This window comes from Tasmannia lanceolata, unplaced genomic scaffold (assembly GCF_043159265.1).
Source record: "Tasmannia lanceolata isolate RefF3 unplaced genomic scaffold, GAP_Taslan_0.1 ptg000048l, whole genome shotgun sequence".
In the NCBI taxonomy this organism is placed as follows: domain Eukaryota; kingdom Viridiplantae; phylum Streptophyta; class Magnoliopsida; order Canellales; family Winteraceae; genus Tasmannia; species Tasmannia lanceolata.
Genome location: NW_027518725.1, coordinates 1,028,020 through 1,038,948, shown reverse-complemented (window position 1 = coordinate 1,038,948; position 10,929 = coordinate 1,028,020). Strand labels below are relative to the sequence as shown.

Sequence of the window (10,929 nt, the reverse complement as noted above, 5' to 3'; positions counted from 1 at the left end):
CACAACCCAATATCTATTTTTTGTATTTTTTCCCTCTTTTTGCCCTAGACCAACCTGAACCCAACTCGACCCGATTTGAAAAATAAGGTTAGATTGGTTGGGTTAGGATTATGAGATTTAAAGCGGGTTGGGTTTGGGTAATCCTCCTCATCCTGACCCAACCCGGCTTGAGCTGTAGGATTGACTATTGAGAGTTAAGTTACCTTGAATTCTCTCTATTAGGTATCTTCATTAACTTGCAGTTACAATTATTTTTGATACATTAGATGCTATGAGAAGTGAAATGATGGAGTTCTAAAGATTTCTAGCCCTCGTCTATATTTTCTTTTGTTTCTTCAACTCTCGTTGCTCCTACAACTTGCAAAGCCTTAATAAACACATGAAATTTGCACAAGCATCTAAGCATGAAGAAAATATTTATTTATTTTGATAGGCACAGGACATTCCCACCTTTGGTGGATGTGAAATATGCAATACCATCCAATATTCAGTATCTGAAAAAGAGTTATGTAACCAGTATACACAACACTACGACCCTTGTACATAGGAGCGAAACTGGGGTCAATTTTTTGGAATTCGGGTTGAGCTTTTACCACAAAATGGGGTCGGATTCGGTTTGATTCCAAATCTTTTTTTTATAATAAAAGCTTAATCCGATCTGATTTTGCGTTTGGAGTAATGCCACATGGTGTGTTCTCTAGCGTGTGCAATGTGAAGTGCAAAGGTGTTTTGATGTGTGTGGAGTGTGTTGAATGCAAAGAGTCTAAGTACCTTTGTACTTTTCACCTTTGCGCCCCAATTTTGCATGTGGAAAGGTACACATGTACTAGAGCTACGACGACAAAGTAATTCCACAGTGTGTTCTCTAGCATGCATGCATGCAAAGGTGCTTTGTTGTGTGTGGAGTAAGGTATGATTTGTGTTGAATGTGTGGGCGTGCCGAGAGTTCAAAATTCAATTCGAGGTAATCGATTCTGTTTCCTGAGATTGGATTTCATGTGATTGAAAAGAAAAAAGGGAAAATTACTTCTTCATTGGGCGGGCTTTCTAAGGTTGGGGTGCCAAAGTAATGGTTGTAAGATAGATGCACGAAGAATGCAAACGACTTGCAGGAAGTTGACAAGAATCCGATTATACTCCTAATAAAACAATACAAACATGCGATGGAGAGAGAATTAAGGAGAAATGCTCATTGGATAGGATGAATTCATTCCGTAAAGTCTTCAATACTTGCATTGAACTACAACTGATGAAAAGTAAAGGTTACTTGTAAAGACCACTTAAGACGTGTTCGATGTTGGCTATGGGACCTCTTCCTTGGACGTGATCATCCCCTTGTATAGATTTTATTGTAATTTACAAGTGCTTCATATCGTTGGGAGGGAACCTACATTTGAATATTGAATTTTAATTCATTGAGAGTTTGAGAAAATGACCGTTAGTGAATAATTGTTCTAATTCTTAACGGATAAATATTCAACCAATGACTCAGTCCCATGTGGCCAATTTTAAATTTAAAAAATGGGTGTAAACAAGATCTGCCAAATCATTGACTTGATCACACATGTATGCAGGTACGCTAGGAGGAACTCAAGATTGTGTTTTTGTTTTTGTTTTAATTTTTTTTTTTTGTAGGTAAGCGTGGATTGAACCTAGAACTTTAGGGGCTGTTTGGATATGTGGATTTTAGAATCCTAGATTTCCTCCAAATCGTAGTTCGGAGACGAAAGGAGACTAGCCGTTGTTTTTTGTTTTCTTGCCCTTCTTTCCGTCGCCGGAGATCATCCCATGTTTCCAGGTTTTAGAACTATCAGGATGTGGGAGGGTTTACTTAAAATCTAAGATTCTAAAGAAAAGTGAATAGGCAGCCCCCTTCTCTCATCTCTCAACTACGATTTTGAGGAAATCCAAGATTGTAAAATCCACATATCCAAACGGCCCCTTAAGGTTGAGGTATATATCTTCTTGAGTTTTAATATGAATTCCATAATTTTTCAAAAAAGTACAATGGGACCTACTTCATAGGATGATCCAAACCGTTCATTTATTAGACTCCATAGATCCTCTCCATGAGATGATCCTAACCTTCTGATCTATAGGTCTATGCTATTTCATCCTTCCATAAATATTATCAGGGAGTGATAAATCTACCCCCTTATATCTTAAATCGACCCCCCTCTATGTCTTTCTTATGGGTGCAACTCGGGTCGGGTTGAGCCCAACCCCAACCTGAGATAGCATTCACCCAACCCAACCCTCGGGTTGAGGATGGTCAACCCTAACCCAACCCACCTCCAAATCGGGTCGGGTTTGAGTCGGGTTGGGTTCGGGTTCATCGCGGGCCAAATAGAAAAATACATAATCTTAGAAAACCATGAGAAAACTAGAGGACAGTGGTCGGATTGGGTTGCCAAGGCCTCAACCCTAACCCAACCCGAAATGAAATCGGGTTGGCTTTTCCCAACCCCAACCCAACCCAACCCAACCCGAGAAAATGCCAACCCAGCCCGAGCTAAAATCGAGTTGAACCCATCGAGTTTGGGTTGAGCCCGACCCAAATTGCACCCCTAGACACACAAGCTCACACACACACACACAAACACTCTCTCTCTCTCTCTCTCTCTTTCTCTCCCAAAGGAGAGAGACAGAGACATAGGGGGTCGATTTAAGATATTTGGGGGTCCATTTATGGGTGCCCAAATTATCTCACCGAGTTATAAAAATTGGGCAGATATAAATCGACCACCAAATATCTTAAATCGACCCCTATTATATGCGCTGTTTGGTTGCTCATTTTGGGGGCATTGTAGGAGTTTCAAATGCTTGAGATCTTCCAAAGATCTCCCCAATGCATGTTTGGTTGTCATTTAGACCTTTGACCACTAGACAACTTCTAGACATCATTATTGCATTTTATCCTAGGTGACGCCTACATGGCGGAGATGTTCCCCCCATAATTTTCTCCCCTTTTTACCAAAATGGAGAAATTTGTGTGGGGAATTAGGAGAAGATTCTTGTCTTATTCTTTTTCTCTCTTTCTCTCTCTTCCACCCTATATTTTGATAACGACACCCTACATCTTCCGCTAATTTCCTTATGCAACCAAACACTACTCATAAATCTTCCTCCTAATCTTCTCCCCATCTTCCATTTCTTCTTCTCCTAATCTCCCATCTACAAGCAACCAAACAAGAGTGTCTATCTCTCGTATAGGCACATAGGGTCGATTTATCACTTCCCTAAAGATTATTATTATTTTGGACAGCCCCATCTAGTTTATCTATGACTACTCATTTACACTACGGGGGCTGTTTCAAGTAGAAAAAAAAAGTGGCGAATATATGATTACGCTATTAGTGGCGAATCTATCTCTTCCACCCGCACACGAATCCACGACCGAACCCGGTAGGGAGAGAGGGGGAAGAAGAAGAACATTTCTGAGATCCGATCAACATCGTTCTCTCTCTGCAAAATCCACCAGTAAAAAAATGTCTACTTTCAGCGGAGACGAAACTGCCCCGTTCTTTGGATTCCTCGGAGCCGCGGCAGCCCTCGTCTTTTCCTGTAAATTCACTTTCTAGGGTTTTTTTCCCTTCTTATTCTCTTTATTTTCTGTTTCTAGGGTTTTTCTCTAGTATGAATCTATCCAATCTCCATCTCTTTTTTCTCAGGCATGGGTGCGGCATATGGAACGGCAAAGAGCGGCGTAGGCGTGGCCTCAATGGGGGTTATGAGGCCTGAGCTCGTCATGAAATCGATTGTTCCTGTTGTTATGGCTGGTGTTTTGGGTATTTACGGACTGATTATTGCTGTTATAATCAGTACTGGGATAAACCCTAAGGCTAAATCTTATTATCTTTTTGATGGGTATGCACATCTCTCGTCTGGTCTTGCTTGTGGTCTCGCTGGGCTTTCTGCTGGAATGGCAATCGGAATCGTCGGTGATGCTGGAGTCAGGTTCTCTCTCTCTCTCTCTCTCTCTCTCTCTCTTCCTTGCCCTTTGATTTTGTTTTCTGATTGTTAAGGACAGATGATTTGTATTGTCTTTTTGTTTATAATTGTATTTTGAAATGCTGATGTGTTTTAATGGTTGTATGATGTTCCTATTTGGGATTTTTTGGATTTAAGTTTTGTTATAAACCGAAATCAGTTTGCAACAGGATTTATCTTCTCATGGGGAAGATGTTAGGTACCTAACCAATACGCCAAAAGCTCCACAGCTGATGGAACACGCTAGGCTAGGCCCTTTAAACCTGTCACATACCGGGCTGGATCCCACCTAGTCCCACCTAGTCCCATACCTAGGCAGGCCCCATTCAGGACCGTAACATACCATCATGTGGCCTTTTTTTTCCAAGTAGCCCTTTTCACATGTCGCCCCTTTTGTGGTGGCCCACTCTGTGGCAACTTGACTTCACTCTGTTGACTTTCACTTTGGCTTTTTACCAGGTTGTCCTCTGTCTCCTCTCACAGGTCGCCCCTCTCGTGACTTGAACACAGAACATGGTGGCGTCCTCTCAACCCACTTCTAGGGAAGGGTCAGTCTCCTGTGTGCAGAAGCACAGTTTTGAGTTTGAAATTCTTCATTAATTTGAAAAGACCGCTTGCATTGCGTGTTATTTATAGAAAATTCACTTCAGCACTTCCTCTAAAACTCCCACCCAAGTCAATCTAAATAAACCTTATCTCTAAGATTTGTATTCATACCAAACAACTAGAAAGCAAACTAATTTATTCCACCCCAAGTGGGACCCATCTAGGCACATAACAAGTTTCCTTAGAAATGGTAAAAAGAACCGACTTTCTTTCTTTGTTTTATGATGTTTCTGGTATCTACCATTCTATGAAGCACGGGTACTCTCCCGGGGCTCCCGCACCCGCACCCGACACGTATGGGGTGCGGGTACGTCCGGGTACGCCCCGGGTACGTCCGGGGTACGTCCCCTTTTAAAAATAAAAAAAACTAGTTTTGCGTGTCGGGTACGCGTGGCGCGTACCCGACACGTCCTGCTTCTTCCTGCTGCTTCTCTTTCCTCTCCTGTACTTCTCTCTTGTAAATTTACAAAATTTATTGTCCATGTAAATAACGGAATACCCCCCTTTTGGATTTATTAAAAATAGTTTCAACACCCAAATCTAAAAGGAAAAAAAGTCAACTCTCCAGTTCTAGTACAAAATTCAAAGAAAAAGGGTCGGGTCAAAATTTTAACTTCTAAACGGTGGGGTATTTTTCAAATTTTAAAAATTCATAAAATCTATTTTGTCCAAACATTATTAAATCCCAAAAGTCCGGTAAAAAAAATCTCATAATTTGGTCTCTAAAAATTATTCATCTTGTCAGGCACTGGTCAACACACTGGTGACAGACTTTTTTTTCTAATGAATGATGTATTGATGCCTCATGTTATGAAATATGAAACTTAATCACTTATGAAATTAAGAGTAATATTAGAAATTTTCATTTTGGTGATGTTATTGTTATTTGATTCCTCTACAGATATTTTTTTTAAAATTTTTATAAATATATAATAAAATATTAAAATATATTATTATATTCGGCATACCCGAACGTACCCGCACCCTGTTTTTTTGGCAAATCACGTACCCACGTACCCGTGTCGTGTCGTACCCGTGCTTCATAGCTACCATTCAAAAAAAAAAAAAGATGTTTCTAGCATCTAATTGTTTAGGATGTTGAAATCATGTTCATTTGTTTTGTTGATTTTTGTTCTTCTTACTCATGGTTGTGTTGATTCAATTTGTAGGTCATCTCTGCGTTGATCTGTTTTTGTTGGTTCCTGAAATCAAAATTTTAAATTGACCGATTTGTCATGACTTTGGGCCTGTTTACTCAACTCAACTCAACTCAACTAAGCCATTGTCCCAAACTAGTTGGGGTCGGCTAATGAATCTCAACTCAACAAAGCCTTTGTCCCAAACTAGTTGGGGTTGGCTAATGAATCCTTTAGAAAATTTTCATGAAGAAGGTGAAAGGATTTACCCGGCTCAAATTGACTATGTCTAATCCTGATATTAGTTGGGTTCGTCTACATGAATCATTTTCTTCCATTCTATCCTATCCAAGGTCATGTTCTCTGTTATATTCTTAGCCCTCAAGTCTTTCCTCACTGTTTCTACCTAAGTTGTTTTTAGTCTGCCCCTACCTCATTTTACTCCATCAACTTGGCACGAGTCACTTATTCTCACTGGAGCATCCAAAGGCCTATGTTGGATTTGCCCAAACCATCTAAAGCGGTGCTCTCTTCTTCTTCTCCTCAATTGGTGCCACCCCCACCTTTTTACGGATGTCTTCATTTTTAATTCGATCTAACCTTGTGTGGCCGTACATCCATCTAAGCATTCGCATCTCCGCTATACTCATCTTATGCACATGCTGCTTCTTGGTAGCCCAACATTCTGAGCCATACAACATGACTGGCCTCACAGTTGTCTTATAAAACTTTTCCTTCAACTTTGTAGGTATTTTACAATCGCTTTGAACCTGCTAAAAAAACAAAAAATTTAAGACAATGATTGATTTTTGTTTTTAGTGATTGATTTAGATTAGAATTGCAGTGTGGCAATCTGCTTTTTGTGTATAGATCTCTAGTTAGCTAACTCCTTGTTTGATAGTGAATGTTCTTTGTTTTGCCTTTTTCCCACATTAGATACCTCGTATTGGGCATGATTTTAAATTTCCGCGAAATGATCGAAATGTTTTTGTGTTCGTACCCACAGAAATGAGATCTCAATGAATTCCTTTCACATCATTATTTCCGACCGAAATTCTCGAAATTCAATCGAAATGGTCAAAACAACAAAAACGGAAAGATATCAACATCATTGAACTGCACAACAAAGTAACTGTATCTTATGCATGGGATGATTGATCGGCATGGGATGTTTGATCGAAATGGTTGAAACGTCCCCACTGAAATGAAATCTCAATGAATTCCTTTCACGCCATTATTTCCAACCGAAATTCTCGTAATTCAATAAAATGGTCGAAACGACAAAAAATGGAAAGATGTTAACATCATTGAACTGCACAACAAGTAATTGTATCTTATGCATGGGATGTTTGATCGGCATGGGACCAATAATACCCCTTAACTCATGTGGTATTGACATAGAGTTGGGTTCCTTGGAGGGGAGACTGGTCATTGTACTTTCTTATATTTCATTACGCTATACTTCTTTATTGACTTTACCGTTCCAACATGTGCGACAATGCATGTCACTAGGTGTTCGTTGTGATCGAGCTATTATGGATGGCTTTTTTGCTTATGTGATGGTTTCTAAGCATGTATTTGTGCTTATTCTAGCATTTCCCTTGGTTTCATATTAAAATTTATCATTGACACATGTTTCCATATATTTTCGCAATTTTTCTAGATTTCCACCGAAACTTAAATGTTTTCGTTTCAGTGTCGACCAAAACCGGAATTTAAAACCTTGGTGTTGGGTTGATGGCCACATGGCCTCACTTGATATGACCGGGAGCATCAAACCACAGGATATGTGGCAAGGAAGGGGCCCAACAACGGGCTACTTCTTTGGCTAGGTTGAGTTGGAGTTTATCTCCAACTCAATCAAATAAAGGAAGCAAAAACCACCTGGGAAAAATCAGATGCTGAGTGTAAAAATCTACACCCAGGATCGTCTAGGAGATAGACAATAGAAAAGAAGCCTGAAACGTTGAGCATACCCCTCCCTCCAGTAATGTTCATCGATTCAAAGCATTGGTGTGTAATCAATGTTAGGGTGAGAAAAATCGGATGTTGAATGTATAAATATACACCCAGGATCGTCTAGAAGATGGACAACAAAAAAGACCCTCTAAATATTGAGCATATCCCTCCCTCCAGTAACAATCATTGATTCACAGCATTGGTGGGTAATCAATGTTAGGGTAAAGACCACATGGCCTCACCAGAAAATCAAGGGAGAGCATAAATAACATCATGTATAGGTGTTAGTTGCGGGAAGGGGGCGCATCAATAGGCCCAATTGTAGGTCTTTGAGTTGGATAGGGATTCCAATTCAAACAGCTAGTATTAAAAACACTGATCGATGATGAGATCGGAGATATTTGGAATTTGCTTTCCAATCCCATGGCTGATCGAAGTCCCTCTTCCTATCCGTCCTATCTCCATCTTCTTCTATTAAGAAATCCAGAACCTTAGGTTAACGATTTTTTGTTTGTGCGGCTCGTGCGGGAACTGGAAAAAGGGTATCGCGGGAAACATAACTCCAAAAAGTTGAAAGATTGATACGACATTGAAACTTCTCTTCTAGACCAATAGTTTCTGCTCCTCTCATCATTTGATTTCTTTTTCTCCGTTGAGTGAACTAGCAGAAAAAGCTGAGCAGTAATCATAACATGGGTGCAAAATCTCACTTCAATGGGGTAATCGCCCGAAGACGAAGTGCAAGATCAGCTGGAAGCAGCCGATTTGTGGATGGAGATCTGGATCTGCAAAGCAGAATTTGAATTAAGTGCAACTGTGTAATCACCGGAAGGGAGAATAATCTCGAGACAAACAAACGACAGTGCTCTGAGCTCTTCACTGCTAGAAAAAGCTCAGAGCACCTCTCTAGCAGCGTTCCTCAGAAGTCCCAATGTCAGTGGGGCCATGATTACTAATACTCGAACCTTCTAGTTCAGCTTCAAACTCCCGAGAGGAGGTGAGTCCCATTTAGGATGAGGTCCCTCAACGAAAACACTCCTCCTAAGTCCCGTGGAAGGAGGTCACCGAAATCCCACCGAAAGTAGATTCAGTCTACAGAGAAGATTCACCCCTGAATACCGTGCGCACCATTTGATACACCTTTAAAGAAGGGAAATGATTTTTTCAACCCCCCCCCCTCCCCCTCTCTCTCTCTCTCTCTCTCTCTCTCTCTCTCTCTCTCTCTCTCTTACCCGGTAGGATAATGCGCCCCCTTTTAACGTGAATTGTGGGCAGACTTTTAACGCTTTTTGACATCAAATCATGTTAAAAGGGGGGCGCATTATCCTACAGGGGGCGAAAAATCATCGCCTTTAAAAAAATTCTTTTTCATTTCCTTCCATACGGTAGTCACAAATATCTCTGATATTTTCGAAAATATCATGATATTTAACGATGTTTTGATAAAAAACGACAAAATCCCAAGATTTTACTGAGCTTCTCAAAACTCACCGAGATATCTTCATATTTTATTTTTATTGTAAAAATATCACGAAAATATCCCGATAAATTCCGATATTATTTGTTTTCCTAATTTTGTTCTTAAATTTATATTTTTAAATATTTTATTTCCCATTTTTTCCCAATGTTAGCCCGAAATTAACAAAAAAAATTTAAAATATCCCTAGATACACCCTTCCCGAGAAATTTCCGAGACAAATATTTGTGACTATCCCATACAAGCCAGAGAGTGACATGTTCCACAAAATCCTACGTCTAGGAGGCTATGGGGCGATGAGTCAATTATTTGATTTCTTCTAGGCTATCTAGTTAAGAATAACTAGTGTTGAGCATCAGTGGTTCCCTATCAAGTCAATATTTTTAAAAGGTGGTTCTTGCAATGTTCTGCAAAATTGAATTGATCCCCATTCTAGAGCATTCACCACAGCTTGTAGCAGTGCGCTTTCTATAAATTCCTTAAAAGCCTTCAGATCTTCCTTCTTCAACTGCCGGTGTTCAAGTTATGCATTTTCCACCAGAAGACAATATATATCTCTTTGTTGAAGAAACCAAATTTATATTTGTGAAGATTATTTTTGTGACCTTACCATAACAATTTAGAAAATATATTGCAGAGCCAATGCACAGCAGCCAAAACTCTTTGTTGGAATGATCCTTATCCTCATTTTTGCTGAAGCACTGGCTCTATATGGCCTCATTGTGGGCATTATTCTGTCATCTCGAGCAGGCCAGTCAAGAGCAGATTAAGGGCAGAGGGTAGAGGAGAAAGGGAAAGAGGAGTATCTGGTTCTCTCATGTGGTTCATGGGTTCTTGTTCTACTTTCATTTCTTGTCAGGTTAGTAACTCAAAAACACTTTCTGTATTATCTTAAATTCTTCAATGTGGACAGATAAAAGCAATTTTTATTTAGTCGTTTTACTGAGCTGCTTGTAGAAGTAGGAGTGGTTCCTTAAGAAAATAAAAAAGCTTGTGATACTGATGCTGCTTGTCTCTATGCTTTTATCTTGTAGATGTTCTATTTTGGATGGTATATAAGTTATCAGTCTGTACTAGCCAGACTTCTTGTATTTGATCAGTAACCTTTTGTTCATTTTCAATGTGGCAAGCTGAGGATTTCTACCCAAAATCCAGTGGTTGAATTTTGGCTAGGTGGTGGTCCTCAGCCAGATTTCTGTTTTGCTTACTTAATCACTTGCTCATCATCTACAAAAGAATAAATTCTTATTTCAGTAGACCATGTGAAGAACCTTTTGACATTTTTTTCTTTTCGAAATGAAACCTTTTGACATTTAAGAACTCTATATTGAATAAGGGGCAATGCTGCAGTGTTCTCGAGTGACCCATTTTCCTTGGGGCACAGTTTAGTTTGATCCATTCTCACAAATATCTCCGACGTGTTCAATCTGGCTACTGATACTTGCACTCACATGTATTGATAACGAGACGAACTCACCTTGTCGTTTATTATTTAACTAGGTGTCAAAAGCTATTAGAATTCCCCTGCTAATTTTAAAAGAAAAGACAAGGTGAGTTCGACTAGTTATCAAAGCATGATAGTCCATATCAGTCACTTTTTTGAAAATGTTGTGATATTTTGCCAATTTTTTATAAAACGACATAATCCGGAAATTTTTCCAAGATTTTGAAAAATCATGGAGACATATTTATAATTTTTTTTTTACCGCAAGAATAATTACGACAATATTGCTATATATTCTTGATATTATTTAGAGAAGT

The 10,929-nt window shown here is 39.5% G+C and overlaps 1 protein-coding gene across 1 annotated transcript; it reads left to right on the top strand.

Annotated features, from left to right (window-relative positions):
* Nucleotides 1-3,375: 3,375 nt before the first annotated feature.
* Nucleotides 3,376-10,259, top strand: LOC143864278 (V-type proton ATPase subunit c1). The gene is made up of 3 exons (XM_077375191.1): nucleotides 3,376-3,564; nucleotides 3,672-3,957; nucleotides 9,806-10,259. Exons 1-3 carry the CDS (start codon nucleotides 3,489-3,491, stop codon nucleotides 9,936-9,938), a joined length of 495 nt encoding a protein of 164 aa, XP_077231306.1. The 5' UTR covers nucleotides 3,376-3,488; the 3' UTR covers nucleotides 9,939-10,259.
* The last annotated feature ends 670 nt before the right edge of the window (nucleotides 10,260-10,929 follow it).